The 27,583-nt window shown below is 37.0% G+C and overlaps 1 protein-coding gene across 5 annotated transcripts in view; it reads right to left on the bottom strand.

Annotated features, from left to right (window-relative positions):
- Positions 1-27,583, bottom strand: part of PRUNE2 (prune homolog 2 with BCH domain) — a 132,407-nt gene that overhangs the window by 79,986 nt on the left and 24,838 nt on the right. For 4 of the 5 annotated variants that reach the window (XM_066181794.1, XM_066181793.1, XM_066181795.1 and 1 more), the window contains exons 2-6: positions 26,342-26,446; positions 25,681-25,883; positions 24,232-24,395; positions 17,936-18,088; positions 15,325-15,419 (exon numbers count right to left, since the gene is read on the bottom strand). In XM_066181794.1, the coding sequence (XP_066037891.1) occupies positions 15,325-15,419; positions 17,936-18,088; positions 24,232-24,395; positions 25,681-25,883; positions 26,342-26,446 (720 nt within the window). Of the gene's footprint in view, positions 1-5,011; positions 5,099-15,324; positions 15,420-17,935; positions 18,089-24,231; positions 24,396-25,680; positions 25,884-26,341; positions 26,447-27,583 lie in introns of those variants that run through there. The other variant, XM_066181797.1, reaches the window with a different exon arrangement.

The raw sequence follows: 27,583 nt of genomic DNA, 5'->3' as shown, positions 1-27,583 counted from the left end.
CCTTGGGACAAGAAACTTTGGCATGGTACCTTCTTAGAACAATTCTGAAATTCAGAAAGTTAGAAATTTATTTCTCAGTATTTGAGTCAGAAATGCACTCTCACAGCCAGAATTAAGCAAATTGCATTAGAATAACAAAAATAGGTAATGAAGATGAAAGAATGTGAGCCTAATTAATCTTCCATGTCGCAAAACTTTCACATTACATGGCAGACAGACAGGTCATATGTCTCAGATATATCTGGCGTATATGTACGTATATACATACAGACATAAATGGACAGCACACTTTAAGATGTCATGCAGTGCCACAAGTCAGTGCCCCACTTCTAAGAAAAGTACCACGGCATAATCTTGAAGCCCACAAATTGGTGGAAGCTTCAAGCTGCTTTATATCACACTTACACTGTTTTCTCTCTTTATGTTCTGTACCACAGCAGCTCTCTCCCCTCTTCTGCCATAATTTCATCTCACTTCGAGATATCTCAGAATGTCCTTTCTGACGAAACACCAAACCCATGAAGGCTCCTTTCTGTCAGATATTTTCATCCCCAACTTCTACTGCAGGAACCTTGCTTGATTCTATGCCAAGAGCACTACAAAATAACTGCATTTCAAAATTTTAAAGTATAACAGAGTTGCAGACATGAACACTCAGTGTATCCTGAGGTTCGTATACCACTCCCTTGCAACTTGCATCTATTAAGAAAAAAGTCTTAGCACATACTGTTGCTAGCATGACCCTCTTCCCAAACTGTAGATAATTCCTTTTACAAATCATCTGCAGTATCTACCCAGTAAACATCACTTTATAAGTGTTCAAGTCATCATATTCCTGATGTCACATAAAGGATTGCTGCTGCTCCCTGCTAGCTTGGACAAGACATAACCCTCTGATTTACCTATACATAAAACATGAGAAAAGCCTGGAATCAGAACTATAAACCCTCTTTGAATTAGATTAAGACCAGAAATGTATGTTTTTTTCAAAGTGTTTCAATCCATTAAATATATATAAAAACATTTTATAAAATCAAATTCCATATTACCACTGAGAAATGAATATTCCCTCATGCACTCCAGCTGAGACACAACATAAGTATTTCACTCCTAAATATGAGCAACTTTCAGCAGTATATGCCAAACAGTGTGTTCCTGGAAGATTCAAGCATGTGGTTATTCATTTCCAGCTGCTTCCGTGGAGTCAAACTTTGTTCTTAAGGTAACAGGTAACATTATTATCACATTCTGTGACGGATAGTGACATCAAGCACAGGTAATCAGTGATGGTGCAGAGGGCCATTTGAAAGCATGCTTGTTTTCTTAGTCTTTAATGTGGATTTTAAAAATATAGCCAAATTCTATGTAACTTTAAATGTGTTCAGAATATGAGTTCATGATGACTAAGTATATGCTACATGAAGGATCACTCATCACTTAACTTACTTTAAACTCCCAACTATCTCCAGTTGACATAAGAACCTAAATTAACATTTTTCTAAAATTGTTTAAGCCATAAAATCCGGAGTCCTGAACAGTCTGAATACCAGTGGCTTCTGACTTCAGCTAACTGATACTTGTAGAAATTTAAACGCATGAGTAGTGAAATTACTACTTTCAGGGTTCTGTTCATCTGGGCATCTTTAAGACCTTACTCTGAGTTCTACAGTTACACTGCTAGTACCCCAAGTCCACAGTAAGAGAGGTTGAGGCTTGGCTTCTGAGTAAATATTGTTTATACTACAAAACAAAATTCCATTACCTCAGAGGATCTGTGTAAGTGCAACTGACTGAAACACTATAAACAATTAAGCTAATGATATACATGACGTACATGAGGGAAGAATTCACAGCAGACGATAAAAAACCCAATACTTTCTATTTATTCAATATTTACAGATTAGTTTGTGGAGAAGACCAACAACACTCAGCACACCTGAGCAGTACAAAATACCCCAAAACAAACAGAAAAACAAAACTGGTCATTCCAATTAACCCCTATCCATAAGACAGAACAAGGGGAAATCAAACATAACTGCACATACTAATATACAAGCCAAATAAGTAACCTGGATCACACCAGCAACCTGTGGTGACCTTGCTAAGACAAATGTTTAGCAGAATCCAATTAAAGTGTATTGCATTTATTTGTATTAAATACCTCTAGATGCTGCAAACTGAGTATTTTCTCTTGAAGATGTGGAAAAAATGTTGCCTAAATGAAATTGTATCAGGATTGTTCAATGTTCAATGTACTTTCTTCTAAATCAGAATCGTGAACAGCACTGAATTATCACAGAATCAAGAATAACCTGGGTTGGAAAGGACCCTTAAGATCATCTAGTTCCAACCTAACTGCTATGGTCAAGGACACATTTCATTAGACCAGGTTGTTCAGAGCCCCATCCAAACTCGCCTTGAACACTTCCAGAGACTGGACATCCGTGACTTTCCCTGGGCAACCTGTTCCAGTGCCTTGTCACCTTCTAAGAAAAGAATTTCTTCGCAGTATCTAACCTAAACCACTCTTTTACCCTGAAGCCATTTCCCCTCGTCCCTGTCCCCTTGTCCTTGTACTATCACTACAGACCACTAAATGGTCTCTCTATCTTTTTTGTAAGCTCTCTTAGGTACTGGAAGGCTGCATTTGGGTCACCCACAGCTTTCTCTTCTCCAGGATGAACAATCCAAATTGTCTCAGTCTCTCCTCATAGCAGAGGTGCTCCATCCCTCTAATCAATTTGGTAACTCTCCTCAGGACACTCTCCAACAAGTCCATGTCTCTCCTGTGCTGGGGCCCCAGAGCTGGATGCAGCACCATAGGTGGGGTCTCAGCAGAGCAGAGGGGCAGAATCCCCTCCCTCCCCAGCTGCCCACGATACTCTGGATGCAGCCCAGGACACATTTGGCTTTCTGAGCTGTGAGTGCCCATGGCTGGTCATGTCCAGCCTCTCATCCACTAACACCCCCAAGTACTTCTCAGTTGAATCTATATCTGGAATGTGCAGGAACAGACAACATCCAACCAGAAAGGAAAGCATATGCATTACCAATGTCTAATATATAAAAATAAGACAGAGGGCAGGATGCTTTTTCAAGGCATTTCCTTTGTACCAATTTCATGTTTGCAATTACAATATGAAGTGCATAATGGCAGTCATTTCTATTACTCAGAAAAATGCATCCATTTATGTTACAAATTCTTTTGCTCAGATATGCCTGCTCCTAAATGTAAAACAGATGTTCTTGGGGTATTTTTTTAATATAGCAATGCAGACCCACCTGTGGAAAAAAACCTCTTTCTTCTGGCTAGAAGCATTGACTAAAGAGTGGTGACTTGGGTTGTTGATACATACAAGAAAACTACAGTGGACCAAGGTCTAGAGAGTCCTTGAAGGACAGTAATGGCAGTGAAGTGCCTAGAGAAGAAGACAGCCCACAAAGGGAAAGAAAGCATACACACAAGACTAAGATAAAGTCCCAAGAGCTCACTGGAGATGGATTATATGTACTGATAAATACTGATGCTATGGATTTCCATGGCTGTGGTTGAGAAAAAAACATTATTTATTTTCGATTTATTTCCTACCTCCCTCTGTGCCTGATCCAAATCCTAGAAGTGGCCTAGAAGATGAACACATTCATTTAGTTGGTAATCCTCTTGCAGAGGCCCACAAAAAATCTAAAGCACCCCATAACCACAGCAAGAAAACTGATGTCTTCCACCAACTGCCCTTCATGGAGAAAGCACAGCCTAGGGCAGCTGGCAGCATGCCAGACCAGAGTTAAGGACAGCATCATTTATACACTGCCATGCAAGCTCCAGCAAATCAGTCTCATTGCAAGAGAAGTGCAGCATTTCAGTCTTCACAAACTCCCAGGAGTGTGGGAAATACACACATACTCAGTAACTAAGTGCCACAACTACATGGGCTGAACCTGATTAAGCTCATTTTAGTAAAAAAAACCAAAAAAACCCCAAAAAAAACCAAAAAACAAACAAATAAACAAACAAAAAAACACCAAACAGGAATGAAGGGAGAATATGAATATTTTCATTGCCTTTTTTTCCTGTTCACTCACTGTGTGTTTACCATAAATTAGACCTGCTGAGAGTGTAATGCTGAGCAACCCATATGGCAAATACTCAACGGAGAGATGTGAAAGAAAAATCACTTTTTTATTTCCGAATTACATCTAGCCCCCTTATTTAAAAAGTCCTCTTTAATAGCAAATGCTCAGAAGCAACCCAGATAACACTTTTTATATTGGAAAAGATAGGGCAACATACCTTTTAGACTAAAACAACATATTTTCAGAAGAATATGATTCAGTATGTGATGAAATAGGACAAAAAATTACACTTAAATCAGTGTTAAGATTTTTGGTTCTAAAATACAGTTAGCGAAGTTCTTAGTTGTGAAGTTGCCATTTATTCAAACTTATCCTCAAATCCTTCTTGCAGTGAAACTATCTACAACTAAGTCTAAGTCCACAGTGTTTGACCAACTGTAGAGCTGACCTAACAGTTCCTATTTGAGGTACAAAATTAATCTATTCAAACTTTTTTCCTTACTAAACTGTAACAAATACTGACAATGAAACAAGCATGCACAGAAGGCTGTTATCCATGAAACCTTAAAAACAATCAAGTTCTGTATTTGGAATCCAGGCACAGACTGCTGACCAGATCTCTCTGGCCATCTTGCAGAAGGGAAAATAAAGAAGAATATAAAAAGAAAATAAAGACTGATGACGATTCCTTGTGGACCTTGTTTACTTTTACCTTTCTTTTTCTGTAAGTCTAGGTCTTCCCTTCCCTTCTCCCGCTCTACCCCCCGTAAAGGATGGAGAAAGAATTGAGTTTTATAAAATTTCTCTGAAAATGTGACTAAGGCAACAATAGCAGCAAGAAGGGAAGGATAAAATGCAGCCAAGTTACAATATATCTAGCAGTGACATTTGTCCTCCTGTGGTTAAGTGCCACAACTGGTAACAGATACCAACTGACCCGTTTTGTTCCTAAAGGCAGCATCCAGGGAAAGGGAGATTTTTTCCAAGGGCTTTAGTTTTTCATGTAATGGAGGAAGAAAAATCGTCTGGAAATAAAGATAGATAATTTTTTACATTCTCTGTTTCATTTTACTGCCAACTCTGTAATACTGTTTGACCCAAGCCACAGAACAAAGCAGACTGTATTCAGACATATTTATTCTTTCTCACAGAACTGAGAGACATTCTCCCAAAGTACGAAAAGGTTGTATACATGCCTCAATTCCCCACAGCTGTAATACAAAAATTGTGATTTTTTCATATTTGGGGAAGATAAAATAAACAGCTGCTACTGTTGTGCTCCGGCATAAACTCTGTGGCCTCAATAGGTTTTTCCTCATCACACTAAGTGGTGTTTTTACATTCTGTTTAGAAGTAAGAATTCTGGAAGGCAGACACCCAACAGGCATAAGAAATTCTGACACATTGAGAGCTACATGATCACAGCTGAATAAAGTACCCCATTCTGCTTGTGTCTTGGTTTGTCTGCTTGTTTTTTTTAATCCAAACAGTAACAAAAATCTCTGGCTTTATACAAAATCCCCAAAATTATGCTACCATGAGAAATGAAAATCTCTCCATACCTGAATTTTCAAAGGATGATTTTTTTACTAACCATAAATCACAAGTAAGTAGAAAGTTATAAAACACAAAACACTGGGATTAATTCTTCTGATAATTAAAAAAAAAAAAAGGCAGTCAAGAAAACAACTAATGTAGACCCTCCTACCCTTTTTTTTTTCTTTTTGTAATTAATAAAATAAATCTGTACTAAGCAACTTTGGTTAACGAAATTGTTTCATTTCAGAAATACAGCAATTCCAGGACTAAAAATGGTATGTTCATGCACAGCATTTCTTATGGAGAAAATAATAAAGGTCTTTATCATGAAGGAAATGCAAGATTACCCTGAAGGAATTTTCATTTTACACTTTATCAAGTCTATACGGAAAAAGAAAAAATGGTAAAAAAGTAAGATGTTGCAGTACTCACAACATACACAGGAGTTCTGAATGTAGGTTTTTCTGGCTCAAAGAGTCTGCAGGTTAGACTTAATATGTATTCATTTAAATACACAAAGTATTTAATGTACCCTAACAACTTAGCTACGGAGTTGCAGAAGAAATTGTATTTTCTGGGGAATACCATTCATGCAGCAGCTTTGTGATGAAAACTACATTTGGGTGGAGACAAATAGAAGCTCTGAATAATTCTGAATACAGAAAATTTCACCTTTCTGTGAAAATGTTATCTGTCTCCTAGAAAGAGAGAAAGGAAAACTGCAGTCCTTGGTAGAATTAGTATTCTTATGTAATCAGAATTTGAAAACTCAAATAAGGGCTGAAGGCTTTCAACTTGAATTATTCTGTAATTTTTTTAATCCGTGTACTATACATAAAATACATAAAAATTCATATGTAATTAAATAAAGCCTGAAGTTTCCAGTTAGACAAAACACTTGACTTCAAGTCCTGAGAGTGCACCCAGTTACGGAATCAAAAAAATTATCTTTCCCATCATCATCTAAACAGAGAACATATGGGCATCATAAAAATCTTTCAGAGCACTTGATCTGCCTAATTCAAAATTAAAAAATGTTCCTACATCTTAAAATATCCAACAGTTTCAAGTCTGGGCTTCTGATATATATATCGCAAGGTAGAAAATCCAGTCATGTATGATAAAAACATAGGTTATTGTAATTTTTCAAGTGTTAAGTATTCCTTTAGAGTTCAGAAGATGTTTTAGGATATGCTTTGCCAAATAGAATAAAATTAATACTTCAAGACACATTAGACACACTTAATGGGATTTCTGTATCAAAATATCACTATTCTAAATTAATATTAAATGATTTTAAAAAGTGGAGAGATTTTAAAAATTTTTTATTAAAAGCACAAAGCAGTCACCAAGCAGAATATTTGTTTATAAATACACTGTATCTCTCTTCACATCCTGTCGACAGAATTGCTGGCTTCTGTAGTACCATAACACTAACACTAGCAAGCTCAAAATGTCTTTTTACTTATAGTTACAGTTATACTGTAATGTTGGATCAACAGTTCAACGCTTTAATTAATTTGTTTCCCACACACTAGCAAAGAAAAAACAAAAACTAAATAGTAAAAAAAATATAATTTCTATAATTAGTAATATTCCTATTGTCATCTCTAACTTATCAATTCTTATATTCTTATGCATTACGGCCAGATCTTAAAATGTTAAATGCTCACGCTAGGTTTTATACTGAATTTTTTTTAAAAGTGCATTAAATTTCATAGAAACAACTCTTTATGCTGAACGTTTCTCAAAACAGCACCTCCCGCTGTCAATGTCTATGCCCCATAAGCAGCTAAGCTGAATGCTACTGACAAGAACTAGAAGAGTATACAAATGATAAATTAGTCAGCTTTGTAGAAGTCAGAAATACAGGCCAATAATGATACAGTAGATTATAGCATTTTACTTAGCTGAAAGAGAGTGCATATTTTACAGCTGTATTTAATAAAGAAACTATCTTGATTTAAACAAATTTCATAAATGATACAAAAGAAAACAGTTTATGTTTTTGAACAATGCACTTGTGAGCACAAGCACATTTTTACTGTAATGTTAGTAGATTGTTTATGCTCATTCCTTTCGTAATTTTCCTAGTTATTTTACTTTGTTTATTAACTTTTGAACCAAGACTGAACTAAACCATTAAAGGCAAAATCGTAAATGATAGCTTGGATCAAATAAGACCAGATGTCATACTAACTATAACCAATGACATACATTCAATTTATTCAGATACCCAAATGAAAATTAAATTCTAAAAACATACCACTGCATGCCTGAAAATATTGTTTACCTTACTTATTTTTTAAGTGATACTGCAAGTACAAAAAATCCTGATGCTTCTGACTTGCTATCTGTTACGACAGTACTACAGAATAAAATAATCGAACACACCTTGCAAAAATGACAGCTAAATAAATTAGTACATGCTGAGTTGGGAAGGTTCATAAATATAATGGTCTTAGTCAGTTTTACAAGTTTGTATTTTTCTCAAATCTCAAGGAACTATAGTAACATCCTATGTGACTTCACATAGAAGCACCCCATTGAGTTGGCGAACTTTAGCTTGTATCACTCCCACATCATCTTCTGAAAGGAATCTGATATGAAAACTATATGTAATCCTGCTAATCACTATAATAAATGTCAGTTTTGCTGCCATTTAATTTCACATACTTAATTAGGAAGCACTCTTTTGAATCATAGAATAACAGGTTCAAAGAGATCTTAAGGATGACCTAACCCAAACTTTTTTGGCAAAAGCACTCTAGACAAGGTGATCCAGCACCCTGCCCCAGACGAACCTTAAAGTGCCTAATATTGATGAATACACCACTTCTCTGGGGATTATTCCAATGACTGATTGTTATAACTGTGGAAAATGTTGCTCTTGTGGCTAATGAGAATTTCCCCAGGAGCAACTTGTACACATTATTGTTCATTTTTTCCATGTGAATTCCTTGTAAAAACAGAGTCCCCATCTTTTTTGCAGCCACTCTTTATATACTAGAACCTGGTGTTAAGGTCTCACCTAAGCCTTCTTTTCTAACGTGTCAGGCTTCCTAGCCCTTTGGTCATCTCTGTAGCCCTTTTTTCCACCCTCTCCATCCTGTCCATATCTTCTTCATATAGACCAAATACTGACAACGGTATTCGAGGTGCGGCCTGACAAATGCTGACAAGAATGGGATAATCTCTGCTGCTGATGCACCTGTTGATGGAGCCCAAGATCTCACTAGGCTGCTTTGGCTGCAGCAGCACATTGCTCATGCATACTGGGCTTGTTGCTCACTTGGGCTCCCAGGTCCCTTTCCACGGAGCTGTCCCTCAACCTTGTGCTCCCAGCCCATGCTGCACTCCTGGATTTATTTTCCCAGGTGTAAAACCTTACACTTGTCCTTGCTGAACTTTAAAAGGTTCTTCTTTGCCCACTGTTCCAGCCTACACAGGTTTTCCTGCAGGGTAACTCTCCCTTCCAAAGCATTCACTTGATTTTAAGTGCTCTGGATGACCACTTATGAAGACATGAAACAGCACTGGGCCCAACACCAACCCCTGGGGAACCCCACTTGTGCCAGGTTGCCAGCTGGAAAAGGAGCCATTTACCCCCACTCTGGGTGCTGCCCATGGGTCCCCAGCCACTGTACAAGCACCTTGTCCAGACTGTTACTCAACTTCACCAGGAGGCTGTGGGAGATCAGAGAGAATGCCTTGGAGAAACAGAGGCAGACAACATCCATGGCTTGCCCCACATCAACCAAGCAGGTCACTTTGCCATATAAGGCAAACAGGTTTGCCAAGTGCAATTTGGCCTTGGTGAATTTGTGCTGGTATTTCCCAATCACCTGGTTCATCTGACTTGCAAAGAGTCCACCCAGAAGGGTCTTTGTCTTAACTTTTCCAGGGCCTATAACTTCCTGGGTCATATTTTAAGCCCTTCTTGTAGATGAGGGTGACATTAGCTTTGTTTCATTCTTCTGGGTTGTCTCTTGACTGCCACAACTTCTCAAGGATTATGGAGAACGGCCTCACAATGACCCCAGCCAGCCCTCCAATACTCTTGAGTGGATATTGGAAGGTCCTATCGATTTGCAGGAGCCAAGTTCTTGTAATAGACCACAAAGAAATCTTTCCTTCACTGACAGTGGGTCTGTTTGCATCAACATGGACTTTTGCTTCCAGCATCTGGGGCGCAGCTGTGCTGTCATCAGTTGAGAAGTTCTACCTTTTCAGTACTGTTGGTGACCACTTCTCCCATTTAACACTGGGTGAGTAGTTTCCTCCTGCTTCTGCTTGCTGTTTATATACTCAAAGACCCTCTCTTAGTTTCTGACGCCACTTGCCAATTTCAATTCAAGCTGAGCCTTTGCTTTTCTAATGGTATCTCATGCCCTGGCAATGTTCTCATGGTTCTCACCAGATTTTTAATTCCTTTCCCACCTCTGATGTGCTCGTCTTTTGGCCCTGAACAGACTTAGAAGCTCACAGTTAAACCAAGAGGGTTTCATGTTCCACCTACTTCCCCTCACTTCAAAGAGGATAAACTGGTTTTATGCTTTCATGAGAGCAATCTTGAAAAACTCACAGCAGTCACTAGCTCCTTTATACTCCGTGAAAGTTTCCCTTTCAGTTGAGCTCTGAGGAAGCTGAAGCTTGCTCTTCTAAAATCTAAAACCTCTGCTTTATTACTAACCTTCCAAGTGCATAGCCAGACCCCAAACTCCATAATATTGCTTGGAGATGACCCTTTTAACCTTGACCCAGAGGCATTTGACAGGGCTTCTGTAGTCACTGTAGTTGACTTCTATACATTTGAGGTTCTCCTTAACTTAAAGTGCAAGTCCCCCTGCTCTTCTTCCCTGACTCTCTTTACGAAACAGTCAATAGCCATCCATCATATTCCTCCATGGGAGTTGGCCAATCATGTTCCAGTTACTCCTATGATACCCTAACTTTCTAACTGGGTGTCAAGTTCCTAGTGTTTATTCTCCAGGCTCTGCACATTTGTATAAATACACACAAGGTGCCAGGTTTTGTTCTTATCTTGGGAGGCAGCTAAGGAACAGATGTCACTGCTATGATTGGCCTGGCTTATTTCCCAGTCGGCTGCAACAGCAGCCACTTAAAACCATCACCTGAACAGTTCTCCTCACCAGATTCCTTTCATATCTTTAGAGAAAAGTCACTGCAGACAATTCAGCTTGCCCATCTAACCTTTCCACAACCTGGACTGTACTCATTACAACTGGGGTATTTTGGCTGACCTGAGGCACCAACTGGGCAGCTATTGTCCACCAGAAGACAGCAGTCTGATGTCTAAGCAGGAGTATGGTATTTACATTAATGCATCTGTGGCTGCATTACTCAGTCATATGAGGTTATGACTTTGGCCTTTTAATACTTGTGAAAAAGCAAATGAAAGTATGTTTAAGCTTTATGTACTATATATGTTATAAATTTTCCTAAGGCAGATATCACACACTGACATTGTAAGACCTTAATTAAGGTTGATTTATTTACAAATGGTATGTTTTCAACTCTCAGAAATGATGTATTTAATGTTTTATTTTTAAACACAATTAAAAAATAATATATAAATATATACATACTGCAAATGTAATACAGATAACAAATTCATTTAAGCCCATTTATGCACATTAGTGACACACCATGTGGCAGAAAGACTAGGACTAGAAGAAGACCCCGTGGCGATTTATTTTATATTAAATCCCTAATGGCCTCTTCTTATCTTTGCAAAAATATGCACAAAAGTCCAGACTATGCAGCCATTGAAATGAATGGTTATTTATTTGCTAAACGAGAACCCTATGTTTAATGTTCCTTAGACATAAGGTAGTCTGCAAAAGTCATATTCCTACAGCTCTATACATCATTTATTTTACATACCCTAACTTCTCACAACAGGCATCAGAAAAATACTTTTGAACCATATTGCTATTGTAAGTTGCTGAAAATTTTTGTTTCCAATTCCATTGCTGGAAGATTAAATGTTAACATGTTTACTTGGGGCTTGCTTTTTGTTTTGTTTTTTGCATTAAAAAAGAATTCATGGACCAATCTGCCATTTAAAACACGTTTGTATTTATACTGAGAGAAGAAAGTTCCCAAATACACAATATTTATACATAATTATAGACAGACAACAGAAGTTCAAATCTTCAAAGACACACACTGTAATCTCACTTATCTGGGTGTAATGCACTACCTAGTACTTGTTTGACATGCCTCTGCTAAGACAGGGGTTCTTTATTTGCTCTACAGAAGTATTAAAAACATCACTTTTAAAAATACAGAAATAAAATTGTCCAAAATAGTGCAGTGGTGGCATTTCTAACAATACTACAAAATAACTTTAAAGTAAAACTGTATATCCAAGATAAGACTATTTTTTTCATAGGAAAATGATAAACCATGCACCCAAACACTTCTCGATTTCTTCAATTACTGTTGCTGGGACTGCCACTATAAGTTCCTCTGAGGCATAAAGCCACAAAGGGGGAAGTTGTTACAAGAGACAGAACTTCCTATTGGTACCATCCCCAGCTCATCTGAACTATGGAGGCTACCTAAGGACAGGCAAGCTTCCTGTGGCAGCATGAACTCACAGGTCACTTTCTTGAGGAAACACTGCTGGTGATAGCAGCCTCCACTGAGGCTCTGACATGTTCCCTAAGCCTTCCGAGGTGGCAGACAACCTGGAAATTGTCTTTATGAAGTATGTGGATGCCATGGCCAGAGGCATGAACCTCAACAGACCTTCAGAACATACTCCCTTGTCTCTCACAGTTAGTAGGAGACAATCATAGAACTTGTTTTTAACTGACTGACCTGCTTCCTCAGGAGGTAATTGATTTTCTAAAATCGTAAGTTCTCTGAGTAGTTAGAATAAATTTTCATGGACCAAAGAATAAAAGACTTATTCCAAGAAGCATATTATTAATCTGTGTATAATGAGCCATTTCAACTGAACTGAACATTCATGAAAGCTGGATTGTTCTCCCTACACTTAAAAAAGCAGAGAACAGAGTTTGCCTTACAACAGGAAGTAGTCATTTCTCAGGAAGAAAATTACTTTCCCAGAAAGTCACATTGAGAAGGTATTTCTCATTTCCAAGAGAATTCCAGCAGAGAAGCAGCAAAAGATACTCTAAGGGTATAAAAAAATGTAACAGAAATTAACTGTAACACATGCATTGAATTTTGCTACAATATCTTATTAGTAATCCTTATTATGACTTGAAGAAACTTTCTGGCAAAGGCAACAAAAAAACCCTGTGATCTGGGCAGTTTCTGGGGTTTTTTTTGTTGTTCTCTACAAAAATAAAGTGGTTATGTATGCAAAATTCAAGCACTGTACACTCTGACAGGCAGTCATTGGTGACACAGGTCTGACTTCAACTTACAGCTTTAATGACACCTAAATCCAGGAAGGCCAGAACCAAAGGTGGTTATCTCAAGAAATGCAAAGCTGCATACAGACTCTTACAGAAACCTAAATACATTCACACAAAATGACTGCCCTATAGAAAGCACTTTAATGGAAGATACTTTTGCATATTTGCTGATTATTAAGAGAAAAAAGTGACCTTGTGATACTTCTTGAAGAAGCAAAAACACAAGCACACTAGAGATTCAACACCCATCGCCAGGCCTGTTCTTCATGTTTCCTTAACATTTAATCAGGTAATGTCCATGGAGCACTTTGAGGATGAATAACAAATTGCTACTATTATTGCTGAGAAAATAATGAATTCATTAAAATTTGTGTATTCTGAGTTCATAACAGAATTCTAAACTGAATAGACAGGTCTGGCCAGTTTTGTCATTAATTTTCTTACATGTATTGTGCTTCTGACCCTGGGTAACTACATGTGACCTCTATTGCTAATAAGACTGAGTAAAAAACCATCTTTTGCCGGCCAAGCACCAAAAATGAGGGTGTTCAGGAAACATTTCAACAAGGAGCATAAATACGGCAAATGCAAAACTCATCTCCACCCCAATAACTTTGCAAACATTATACCTAGGAAAAAAAAAAAGCAGTTATACCCCTGAAAAGTTAGTCCTTTCCGGCACAAACTATTCACAGCAGAGCAGACAGCAAAAGCAAAGGAAGGTACCTATGACTTCTAGAAAGAAATCTCATCAGAAATACTAGTAAAAAAATCACTTAACAGACTGGAACTAAAAAATCATCTAACATCAGTAAAATCTGTTCAGTTTGTTCTTAGAGGCAAACAAATTTCCTCTTCCGTCCACAATCACCACTAGCTGTGTAAGAAAAACAATTATGAAATATTTACTGCTTGACTAGCAGATCTTAACACTTCTTGGTGAAGGTAAGTCAGCATTACATGTTACATTTCACTGAAAAAAGGTTGAAAATTTGCCTACTTTGAGAACTAAGAACATCTACTCTTGACAAACTCGAATTGTGAGATCCAGCCAAAATGAAGACAAGTTCTGAGTTACAATTAATTTCAGCATACAGAGTTGCAAAGACAAGGTCAGAAAGATTTACAGCTTAGACCTGTGGAGTGCAAGGTCTGTATTCTACATGATTACTAAAATTGATTTAATGCAAAATAAAGAAAAATAAAATGCAATGCTAAAGCTAGCTTCTAATTAGCTCCAACTCAGTCCACCATTAACTGAAACTGACAGAGTAAAAGAAAGATTCAAAACAAAAGAAGATGAGGATTTTATTAGTAACTTTATAAAATCTCATTTTCTCTTCTGGGGATTTATCTTACAATACTCTTTCCCCAACCCCTTTCTGCCCAATCTCAGAGAAAATTTTAGGATCAAATTATGGTTCATAAAGTAGTGTTGCTTTGGTGGTAAAGATTGCTTAATATTGAAACAACTAACTGATTCAACTTCATTTCTTGAAGCTTTGCTACCCAATGTGTTTTGTATATTTTACTATGCAAGCAGAAATCTATGTATAATTGTTAGCTGGATTGTAACAAAAACTTCTTCAACCACAGAAGCATCTTATTTTTTGCAAAATGCATCACAAGAGACATACTGTAAGAGATCTCCTAGGACATCGAAAGTGAGAACTATACAACAGATTTTTTTTTAAAAATAGCATTTGATGTAAAAAATGTTTTTGATTTAGTGCAAAAGCAGATGAAAATTTCTTATACTTTTCAAATACTTTTGTATAGGTGCCTTTCATGAAAATGAAGAGACTGAAAATTACAAATATATACTATATAAAGATGTTTTTATTATTGATATTTTCTTCAGACCACTTAGGTTTATTACTAATCAACATGCCAGTGTGCAAACTTCAATCAGAATAATGGTGTCATGTCAAACTTGTTCAGTGATCTGAAGCATTCATATTTTTAAAATAATATTTTTCCATAATATTCAGCAACATGTAACTCTCCTTCAGATCAAGGTAGATAGCTCACACCTTCAATTCATCCAAAGGTTCCAATTTGTTTATGCCATTGTTTTTAACATATCATGGTACAATCTAAAGGGAGGGAATAATCATAATATCATAATAATGTAAGTCAGATAACAAATAGCTACTACTTCTCTTGAAGTTAATTAAACCTGAAAATTCTGCTCATACTGAAGAAAATATTGAGAAAATAACTTATTCACAATCTGTTTTAAAGAACATTTCCAAACGCAGTAAGCCTGTTAAACATGTTTTAAGTTTCCTCTTACCTCCAATGTCACGTACACAGTGCTAATTGCTACTTTGATTTCTCCATCTGAAATCTCCTTGAGATCCTTGAGCATAACCTCCTCAAAATTTACACCTGTTTAAGAAAAGAAACAAATTTCCATATATACAATTATCTACAGCTGACAGACGCAAAAACATAAACTAAAAACACAGCTTAGACCTTAATGCTGAACTCTCTTTCTGTATTTTAGGACATCATATGAAAATATTAAAACTAACACTAACATTTCAATGCTTCATGTTTCTAGAGGGACTTTTTTTTAAGAAAGGAAGAGATGTAAGGGAGCATACACACTAACTACACACTAACAGCAAGTATGACAAATTAAGTCTCCTGCAACACCTGTGTTCCTGTGTGAACATTTAATTTTTTAAGTGAACGTACTTCCAGCTGATGATAAATGTATAGCTAGAAAATGTCTATGGTTTAACATGAAATCACAAATATACAATTACTTCTGAAATAACTAATATATTGAAAAGCACCTGAGGATTATGGTGTTTATGGTGGTACTATGGTGTTTATGAAATATTCAAAGCAGGGCACTTAAGATATCCTGGAAACACAGTCATTCAACTTTTCTGACCTTCTTCACAAATTGATAACACCAATGGATTTTTCTTATGTTCATCAAATCATTCATGAACTGCTTATTCATGTTTATGTACCATAGAAACATACTCATCGGAAACAACGGCATAAAACAAGAACTGCAACCAGACATTGGCATGTTTAAGCATAATGTATTGAAAATCCAGGTGACCAAGTTTCCCTCACTGGACGTGTTTGTCTAAAATGCTGTAAAGATTCTCAAAACAAATACATACTATGTAGAGGAATACAACTACATCACATGATTACAACACAAACATGATAGCCAAATGTCTGTGCAGAGAATGCTGCAAGCTGCCGATCTCAGTTCAGGGCAACAACAAATGTCCACCAAATTTCAAGGCACAGCAGTTTAACATCCACCATTTATTTGTAGAAATGATTTTCAAGAGGGAAACAAATACCAATCTGAGTCAAATAAATTACTCCCTTCATTACTGTTCCTGTACAGAGTCCAGCTACTGCAGTCAATCTAATGATAAGAAGAACATCAACACATCTGTAATTTTAAACCTACAGACTTTCTGGGGGGCTGCAACATATTGTGCCTCAAATAACAAATTAATTCAGGGCACTATACCATTATTTCTGCCAGAAACTGAGAATTTTTTTGGCTGAATTGCCCTAATATTGCCTACAATAAGAGGTAAGTACAGTGAAAGGCTCAGCAGAGGTTACATCCTTCAAGAAGCCCCTGAAACTCAGCAGCATCCTACTAAAAGAAATGTCACAAGCAATATATGCATATATGCTAATTATGCACCTTGTAATACACAGAAAACACAAGCCATAAGCAAAAAAAAAAAAAACCCAAACCCAAACCAGAGTGCATGACAGTGCCCTCCCCATGCCTCACGTGACATATATAAATTACTGGCAACCAGTACTTTGCAGACTAAACCCACTACATTTACTTGTCCAAGTTTCGCATTTGATATTAGGGAAAACTTCATGAGAAACGGTCCTAAACCATTTTCTCTGGCAACTGGCAGAACTAAGAACTGACTTCCATAAAAGCCACTTTCACTGCCACTTTCCAAGCTAGACTGCATACAGTCCATTCCTGAACTGTGATTACCTGAGTGGAGAACTTAAGACAATTTATGTGAACATGTGTAGACCTGAACTAAATTACTTTGTAATCTCACTGAAAGAAAGGCAAAGGAAGCAGCACCTCAAAATCCACCCTTATCTACCAGATAGGGCAGCTGTCTCAGGCTGATGGTCTGAATTTCAATGACTACTTTCTGCATGTGGGCAGATAGAGAATAAAAAAAAGACCCTGAGTTTGCATGAACCCTGTGCTTACCTGATGTATCTAAATATCCCTAGAAATTTAATACTCACTCTTTGATAAGAACTTGGCAGCAAATGCCAGTAAAAAAACGTAAGAGCTATTACAACAATCTTCTTCAAGCTTTCACAGCATCTTTTCAAAAGCCTAAAAGTAAATTTTGGGGTCAAACATTGCCACTTTGGATCATTGAAAATTTCTATTTGGTATTTCTAACAGAAGAAAGGAAAAGAATTGCAACTTTCCCACTGTTTCCTTAGTCCGAGTCTGATGTCAAATCCACTTCACCTGTACACAGCCCTTAGTAAAACTGGGTCATAAAACAAAATCCACTTCCACACCACACAGGCAATTACATGGGCTGACACATTTTTATGTCCATGTTTATCAACATAAATTCTTGATAAGCATACACTTGTAAAAGCAATATATAAAATAAATTGTTAACCTTATCTGTAAAAACAATACAAAATTATTTATGAGCTAAGTAGCTTCTCAAAAGAAATCACAGTTCCATGATTTAGAATGTAAGCAACTTAATTTAAAATTAATACAAAACATTTAACTGTCAATGAAGATAGCATGCTGCATCTATTTTCACCACACACAATAAAACAAATTCTGATATAGTTACACAAACAAATTTGTAACAGGTCTGAAAAATGGAAGGAAGTTGTACTACCTTGGGTGTTAAACTGAGTCTCCTGGAGAACAGAGATAATTTCCTCCCGTGGGGGAAGATCTGGAAACTTTTCCTCCAAAACTGACAGTACCTTCTCCTGCTGCTTTGTCATTTTGTCAGCTTCCAAAGACATGCACTTGAAGAGAATGCTCCCTGAAACATTGAAAGACAAAAAATCAGTGTCTCCTGTAAAGATCAAAGAGGTACTACAGAAAAAAGAACTTTTACTCTATTTCTTCCCAAGCCCATTCCTTCTTGGAGGTTGTTTCCACTGAGAGCTCACTGAATTCACATGGAAAAATCCTCCTAACATGAAGCTCCTAAATCAGATCTGGCTGCCTCATACAGCTAACTGGCTGGTCCCAGTGCTGCCATGGTGTGCAGCACAGCCTGCAGCAGCTGATGGCACACCAGCATGTATTCTCCTCTCTCCAGGCATTGAGACCAAGTGCCGGTGTGTTTTGAAACATAAATCCACACTGTCAACCTTCCTTCTTACAGACATGTCAGTGAACTCCTACAATGGACATAAGGAAGAAATACTTCACTGCGTGGATGGTGAGCCACCAGAATAGGCTGCCCAGAGAATACAGGGATACCTGGAAGTGTTCAAGGCCAGGCTGGACCAGGCTCTGAGCAACCTGGACAGTGAAAGGTGTCCCTGTTCACGGCAGTGCTGTTTGAACTAACAATCTTAAAGTCATTGGTCACTGTGGTATAACTGACTCTAGCTAATTCCTGTCAATGGACACACCGCAAAAAATGCCCATAAAACAGGTCATACAATCAAATGTTAAAATTTAAGAGAAACATAACCCAGTAAATAACTTCATAGCGATGGGAATTGTCTTACAATACAGAAGTGAGAGTGATGTCTACTCAGACAACTACACGCTGCACATTAAGTCATCCTTTTCATTCCCTGGAGACTGGGATTCCATTTCTCAGTAGTGAAACACTATCAAAAATAGTGTTTGCTTCCAATCACTCACAGTAAATTCAGGAGAGTACAATTTTATACTTCAGCCTTGAAATTATTTATTACTGTACTGTGCACAAGAATTTCAAACAAGTGTGTGATTTCACTGCAGTATGCTGGGTCAATGAGCAACTGAGTACAGGAAGTACAATATATGAGTAAGACAGTTACTGCAAAACAAAGTGTTTAGGCTTTAGCACAGAGCAAAAAAGAGTAAATGAAAAACCTTGACTCCACCACCCTCAATCTAACCAGATGAGCTAGGACTCAAACATCTATTATATATTAATTTTTCTTTTCTCCTACATCATCATCATCACATGAAATAACAAATAGCATTTCTCCAAAATTCATAAACCACTTGCAACACAAAATAACTGTGCCATGCTAAGTAAACACACCCTTATTAAACAAATCCTGTGTGGACAAATAATAAATAATGCCTAACAAGCCAAAAGCTGCTCCCCATCAGATGGAATTACATACAAATACATGAAGTTCCATTCTGTGCTCCTATTACAGATTTGTAACTGCCAATATTCTTTCAATTCGCAGCAGCTCTTTATGTCAGTCTTTCAAACACTTTAAGACAATGCTCCTGCTCTGTTTGTTAGTATTAAAAATACTCAGTAAATACAGACTCCGTGAAAACCATGTATTCTGATGCAGATTGATATTTCTAAATTTAAGTACACAACATAACAATCAGATCTCAGATTTCTACAGGTAAAGAACTCATATTTAAAGTACCCAGATATCTATATCCACCGTCAAGGCCTGGTTTTCAGTGCCACTAACAGGATGAAAGTTTCTCAACCAGCAGTGTCCATGATAATTCATCTAAAAATAACCCCTTGTTGTTCAACTGCATAGCAGATATCAGTGCTTATGCTACATATATACTCTTGAGATATATTCTGTATCTTGATAACAGCGGTGACCAGCATGAGTAACACCTCCCACAACACGTTTTCAGTCAGCACAGAGCTGCATCTGGACAAATGGCAGCTCAGGGACCAGGCTGCAGGAAGTTTTTTAGCAACAGCAATTTTCTGCTTTTTCTCTTCCTCCAGAAACAGAAAGGAAAATTGCTCATGCACACACAAAGGAAATGGAGACTCCAGCAGAAATTGCTGGATCTACAAATATGTGCTCAAAGTCATCACACCTACTGGAGGAAGGCATATCCTGTAAAGCCCTCCAGCAGCATTAGGATGAATTAGGCAGTCTGTCCATCTGCACAGAACCTCAGATACACAATGCATGAAACTTTTACCACAGCTGTGTGTGCTTCAGGGAATGGAATATTTGGGTAAGGCCAAGAAGAGGAAACCCTAATATAAACATATGGAAAAATGCAGAACAAGAGGTGTGAGTTGCATCCACCCAAGCTCACCAGTTTGGAAGTCAACATGATGTAACCTTCACTCACGATAAAAAGGTTTTTAAAAGGCCCTGCTATTGTCACTAGTCACACCAATACTGCAGTGCTTGCAATTGGTAACTTTTCTACTAGGATGAAAGCCAGAAAAGGATCATTCTCAAATTACTGGAATATCAGCAAGCCCTAAGATCAACATTTACTTGTCCTTTAGTACTATGATCATTTTTCAAAACTGTTCTCATTACCAGGAAAGAAAGGCACACCTCCCCCAGGCATGCTCAGCATTCCTGTGAGGGTTAAGATTCCAGGTAGTTTGAAGAAGAGTTCGTTTAAGTTACTTTTGCTTGACCAAAGGTCAGTAGTCCGTTTAGTCATGTGCTGTCTTATTTTATAAGCATATTTTGCAGCATATTTTTATTTTATATACCTGCTGCAAAAGCAATACACTGTCTCAAAAATCTCCTGCAGACTTTACTGAGTGCTGGTGTGACTCCCCCAGGGTTTCTGAAAGCATAGTGGTGGCTGCTGTCTGCTTACAAGCAGACAAAAAATATAATAGGCAATACAAGATTCAATATTATTTCTTGTATGCATCACACTTAACTACATTATTTTTTCTGAAGAGGTCACAAGAAAATAGGCTAAAGCTCTTAAAAAAATGTATGTGCATTTTATTCTTTTTTGCAAAGCATTTTGGAAGCGAAGCATTAGTTTTGCCAAAAGCAATTGCCGTGCATTAATATTAAACATGATCTAATGAAGGCAGAAGTCGTTTTGGGAAAACATTAAGAACAGCACAAACATCTCCTGAATTATAAGTTTATTGATGAGAGAAACAGTACAATGAAAATATAGGCATTTCTCCTGTCAAGGTTTTCTTCCGTACCCTGTAAAAAAAAAGGACAGTGAAAAGGGGAAAACCAACAGTCCCTTAAGGAAAGTATACTCCAACACTCTTCACGCTGCACACCCCCCTCCCCCCCCCCAAAAAAAAACCCCAACTGCAAACGAGAATTGTAAATATACCCAAGTAAGCAATCTTAACTGTTACTAACAGGAAATGCAATCAAGCTGGAATAAAACGTAACTGGGGAAAAGAGAGGAGGAACACTGCCTCCAAGGAAACCTGCTTCCATATATTAAAAAGAAGTGAGCTCAAGTAAGTGCAGTGTTTGGTGCAGGTCAAAATGATCCTTTCTTCCTGGCATATATATTAAGGATGCACAAATGCAGGAGCATGTGAATCATCTGATTAACGTACAAGACAGAACAACAACAAAAAAAATACAGGCATAATTTCCCAAGTCCTTGAAAGGGTATTTCTTAACATTTGTCTGGGTGGCTAGAAAACCAAACTAATCTTCTCTACTGAAAGTCAGACTGCCCCAACAGGGCATGAAGAGACCTCAACTATGCAGCTCATCACTAGCAAAAGCAGATTCACATAAAAAAAAAAAAATGCTGATGCTCTTGCTGGAAATCTGTCTGTATTTACATATTGTGGTTTGCACCTTGTGGCATCCTTCAAGGCCTTATACAAATAAACATAAGGAGGCATTTTTGAGAGCGCATTGACCCAAGATACCTGACAGAGAGTGCTTGGAATAACATCCTTGCCAGCTGGCTGCAACAGAGAATGTAATGATTCAGCAGTTTAATGGATCTTGAGTTTGGCAACAGTCCCCTCATAAACATCTCTGGGGAAATAAAATAATACAGGCCCAGGACTCCGGCAGGTTCTGTAATTGTTTGCTTCTGGCACAAATCCAGGGACAGCACAAGCTCTAACTTAAGCCAAATATGGCTGGACAACACTGATTCTCCAAGCAGCCTCTACTCAAAAGCCCAAGGGTAGAATTAGCTTATATAATGTCTGATAAGGAGACAAAGATACCAGAAAAGAAAAAATTAATCTTTAAATACAAAAATGCCTAAATCAATAATGCTCAGTTTCACAGGAAATGTCTTTTGTTCTTTTCAATTTTTTTTTTTTTTTAATGTAGACAAGCAGGTAAAGTTTGCTCAAAGGTAAAACTTTATATATAAACATCTGCCTTTTTATCAGAATTTAAAAATTGCTAACAGACTTCAAGAAAAAAGAAGTGGGAATAAAACAGCCACCCCTCCTTCCATGATCCATGGTCCTTTGTTCCCTAAGCTATACAGGTAAGGTGAATTTAAGAAGCTGTACCTCATGATGAAAAACCATAATATATACAGAGAAACACAAAACCTAGACCTAGCGGCTGTATTTAATCTTTTATTTTCAGACTGATTTAGTCTGACCTGCCATTTACATACATTAATATCTATGACTTTTGAATTTTTTTAAATTAATCTCATCAAAACCAGTGAGGGTTCACTGACTTTTCTAAATTCGTAATGAAAGATTCGTAAGTACCAAAAGCTTTTTCTGCTTAAAGAGACCGAGGACTTGCTGCATTACTTCACATTTTATCCATACAAGCTGTGCTGCTGGGAGAAGTAGAAAAGCATCAAGTCTCAAGTGCAGCTGTGTTTTGTCCCCTAGGCTTTGCCAGTAGCTTCTCATACTATGCAAAAGAAGGTGTGCAGAAACTTTTTATCCACTAATTTCCTCAAACATCCTCTACCAAATGTAATAATCAGAATGTAATTACTCATTGATAAAAAAATTAAAATTAGCTACTACATCCTCCAGAACTGGAAGTGTTATCTCTAATGCAAACACTAATAAAAGCACATTTATTTTAATTTGGATACAGATTAGGGGCACAAAACATGCTGACACATCCATATACAGTACTTGAACATGTTCTTGAACATTATTAAGACCACTCCCTCCTGATTCTCCACCAACAAACAAGTATCCTGATATTCCCCAAAAACCCATTTTTAGTTCTGCCTCCAAAATCAATTATTACACCTAGTCATTTGCTAGATTCCTGGAGAGCTACTCAACAGAAATTTGGAGCTTACAAAAACATTTCATGGCAGGTTAACCGAAGCTTGTTAGCATGGAAAGATACTGTAAGGGCAGGCTAAACGTTGTGATACTGTTAATGCTTACTCTGCGGAATACTTTTTTAAAAATTTAATCTTTGCGATTTCTTATAACATGTTTATTAGCTATCACAGCAATGACTACAATGATTTACCAAGATTGTAGTTGCTTCTGAAGTCTAAACGTAAACAAGTTTTCATAATCCTAATTAAACACGCCCACATTAATTTCTTAAAAGGACATTTAGCAGTTTTATGTAATTAAAACTTAAAACCTATAAAATTCATTGAACGTTAAAATTCCGTAACTTAAAAGCAATGACTGTTCTTTTCAACACCAGTTTTATTTCCAACTGGAAAGTTCTGCTGCAGCAAATAAACCAAGAAAATGAATATAAATTATGACATTCCAAGACAGAGAAGAAAATACTTCTGATTGTTGAAGTTCACTCCTGCTTCGTACTCTACTGGGCATACAGTACAAAAGAAAAGAGAGCACAATGAACATTTGGTAACACTGTTTTTAAACACCAAAAGTTTTCTATCACACCATTAAAAAATCATTCTATAAGAAAGTACAACCATTGGGAGGGAGAAGCTTTAACTTGTAAATATTAGATTCCAATCCATATTGTTGTCCACAATGCCCCTGGAATCAACGAACTGCACAGCTTTTCCAGCTACCCAGCTGGTATGTCGACAGCTTCATTTAATATTCTTGTCTAGTGATACAGCAAAGATCTCTCATGCCTATTTTTAAATGCACATTTTTAATATTCAATATAATGTTACTCTTTAACAAACTCTTTACTCCCTGCTTCTTTTATGAAGCTTCCTGTGGTCTTTAAAGGGATTGTTAACCAAAGAATGGATCACACTCTTTCTGCATGAGCAAATTCAGAAACACTCCATTAAACCTTTCCATATTTAATAAAAAGAGTAATCTCTCACCTCTGAGGAGATAAGCCAGTTGCTGAGTGATTAACTCTGGTGCCTTTTGAAGAATCTCTTTTACGACTAAAGAGGAAGAACAGGCTTGTAACTCCAGGCTCCTGTCACATTGCTCATCTGGACTGATGACTTTGACAACAGCTGATTCCAAACTTTCATCCTCACTATCAAGCAAATTTAGAAGTTATACACATATTTATCTTTATAGATGCTTAGACAACTCAGTAAAAAAGTGCAACTTTTTTTTTTTTTTTTTTTTTAAATTCTGGACTACAACAACATTGTTACAGTTACCTGAAGTCTGCTATAAAGCCAAAGATTGTCGCAGAAGTCCTAAATCCATGATTTTTTAAATTAAGTGTTCAGGGCTCTTTTACTGCTTGATACATCACTAAGTATGACATATCCCTCATCAAAATCTACAAAAAACTACAGAAGAAAGTATTTCTACATGTGTCTTCTTTATACAGAGGAGATTAAGGATTTTCCCAACTGAATACTCTGAAAACTTACCAAAAAATACTTTGTGTGTTTAGATACTTTATGTTTCTGTTTACAATAGCAGTAACCAAGCCAAACTAATTTTAATAATAAAATATTAATTGTAATTCTTTATAAGGAAGAAACACAGGAAGTGACAATAAACAGGAAACAGGAAGTGACAGTAAACAAAAAGCAGATCTTACAGATCCTTACTCTACTCTGAGAAGCAAATGATGCACTGAGCTGACAGCACTTAACACATCAACAGCTATGAGATTCACACAGATTTCTCTCTTCAGATTTTCTCTACCTGTAGTCTAATCTATAGACTTCTCAGAGTACAATGGGGCCATATGATGCTACCTGTCTTAAATGAAGTTCTAAGGACAACTGGAAATAAACAGCATCCTTCACTCTGGGCAAGACAGGCAGACCATTACAAAGAGGTTCCTCATAAAAGATTCACAATGGCCTTATAAATAGTCCCTCTTAAGGATGGGTATAGGGACTGTGATCTTCCAGCGACCAACTCTGAGCCTTTTGAAATGCTGTAGTTGGTAAGGACCACAATAATCCATCAGTCATCTTAACAGCACATATGTAAGTGTCTGGGCACCTGCAAATCAATGTAAGATTCTCAAAGGAGAGCTAACTAAGAACCAGGAAAAAAACTCTGATCACTTACCTACTGGCTACAGGAAACTTCCAGACTATTTAACTAAATTAAAATATCTGATCTAAGATGTGTGAAAACACAGGGTTCGTTTAAGTGGAAGTTCTATCAGAAGTGATGTAAAGATAACCGTTCACCTGGTTACATTTATTGAACATAATGGGGGACAAAATACATTTTAGTTTCCTTTTTTTAGGTCTGTGCTAACATAGCAATATCAATACAGAGAAAATATAAGTTTTGAAACAGCTCAAACTCACATAAGCCACCTTACAGTACATAAAACACAATACCTTGTCAGCACGTTGTTGTTTACAAGTGTTAAAGACAATTTCCCTTCAGCATTCAGCTGATGCAAATTGATTTCATCTCGGAAGATATGGAATGACTCTGGGATTTTCAGCTCTTCCAAAATAAATCTTGTCTCAGTGAAGTAGCTGAAGTCTCTTCTTGGTATGTTCAACACAGGCAAGCAAAGAATATCAGGAGGACTGACCTGTAAAACAGGCAGGCATTTGTGAGAATTGGACCTGTTTTACATCAGAACGGTATTTTAACAGAGTGAGAATTAGAAACAGCTTGGATTTTCTGTTTGTGGTTCTCTCCCCTTTACATAATTAAAAGAAGAAGAAGAAAAAAGGCATTTTGCACTTTTTTCCCTCATCTGTCTCCGTTTGCCTCCTACAAAGCACCTAAGAAACCAGAAGAGGAAATGGATAAGGAATGAAGCACAGGACTGATTTTTTGTGCTACTCAATAAGCCATCTAATAATCACTCATTCATTTTTGTATAGAAAGAAATGTTGATTATTTATCTTCTAAAAACTCACTTTCAATAATAACAAAATCATTGTCCAGAAAAAAATGTTTCTACAGCAACTCACCTAACAATAAGATGTCTGTAACAACCTGGAACAAGTGAATTAAGACCACTCAATCCCATTTTTCCATTACCTTGTCTAGAAAGTAAGCATAGGCCAGGGTAGAAATAAGTGAATCCAAATCACAGGGTTTATTCCCAAGAACAACATGGACTTTTTCCAGGCATTTGCTCCTGTTCTGTAACACATGAGAAGACAATTGCCATGAGTGGAAATGATGAGAAAAAGTCAAATCACCACAACATTTCAAAGGACAAGTTAAATATCAGGCTTTGTTCTCAATTACTGCATTCTTCCCTGCTGGATGAAGGCATGGACTTCCTATGGGATAAGACATTCCTTGGCTTCAGCACTCCCAAGAAAGCCAAAAACTATATTTCACAAGACACCATAGTTTAGAACCCAATAAAGTCTGAATCTGACAGAAGTCCCCTTCACAGCAAAGTAACAGATAAGTAGCAGCTTCATTTACATATGGAAAAACCTTTCAAAATGGATCACAAATCCATTTCGAAAAACACACAAAAAGAGTGTAGAAATGCACAAATACACAGCAAATACTACATAACAAGTTGTAATTTTAATTTTACCCTTTTTTCTTCACTTAGCTGAAATCAGTAAATAGACAAAGTAGCTGCCTTTCACCCTGAATCTTCAGAAGCTGAACACAGCTGAAGTACTATGAGTTTTGAATTGCTCTCATTTAATAAAATTAGGAGCCTCCCAAACAAGAGGAAAAGACAAACTGTGTGAAAGCAAAGTATTGAAGGGAAGGATCTACTTTCTTCGTAATTGCACACATAAAATATAAGATGAAGTCTTTCTCTTGTGCACATCACAATTGTCATGCTATTTGCATGGAAACATTACCATTTATTTACTTTCTATGCTTCTTAATTGGTGAAACATATGTGACTAATGCTAAGAGACCTTTTAGAAACAAACACATGAATGTAAACATTTTTGTTGTTGGCATGCACAGGCTGATGTACTTTCTGCTATTTTTAACTGGAATTCTGGGTATCAAAATTCTAATCTTTCAACACAAGCATGTCATTATTCCATTACCCTTAACAATTAGAAATGTGCATTTTTTCTTAAGCTAATATTTTTCCTCTATGTCTGGTCTTCATTCTACCTGGATATAAGGAATAAACTTAGGTTCTCTTTCCCTTAATAGAACACAGCCACCAAAAATCTTTTGGTTAATAAATACAGGACACATTCTCCATTCCCTATATATGAGGAAAGACAGCTTACTGAAGAATACAATGACTGGAACAGACACATTCACTTATGCTCTAAGTCCTCACTA

Source organism: Chamaea fasciata, unplaced genomic scaffold, assembly GCF_029207755.1.
Source record: "Chamaea fasciata isolate MVZ Bird 193981 ecotype frontalis unplaced genomic scaffold, bChaFas1.0.hap1 SCAF_4, whole genome shotgun sequence".
In the NCBI taxonomy this organism is placed as follows: Eukaryota; Metazoa; Chordata; class Aves; order Passeriformes; family Sylviidae; genus Chamaea; species Chamaea fasciata.
The sequence above is the reverse complement of the archived record's forward strand: the minus strand, read 5'-3'. Positions and strand labels throughout refer to the sequence as shown.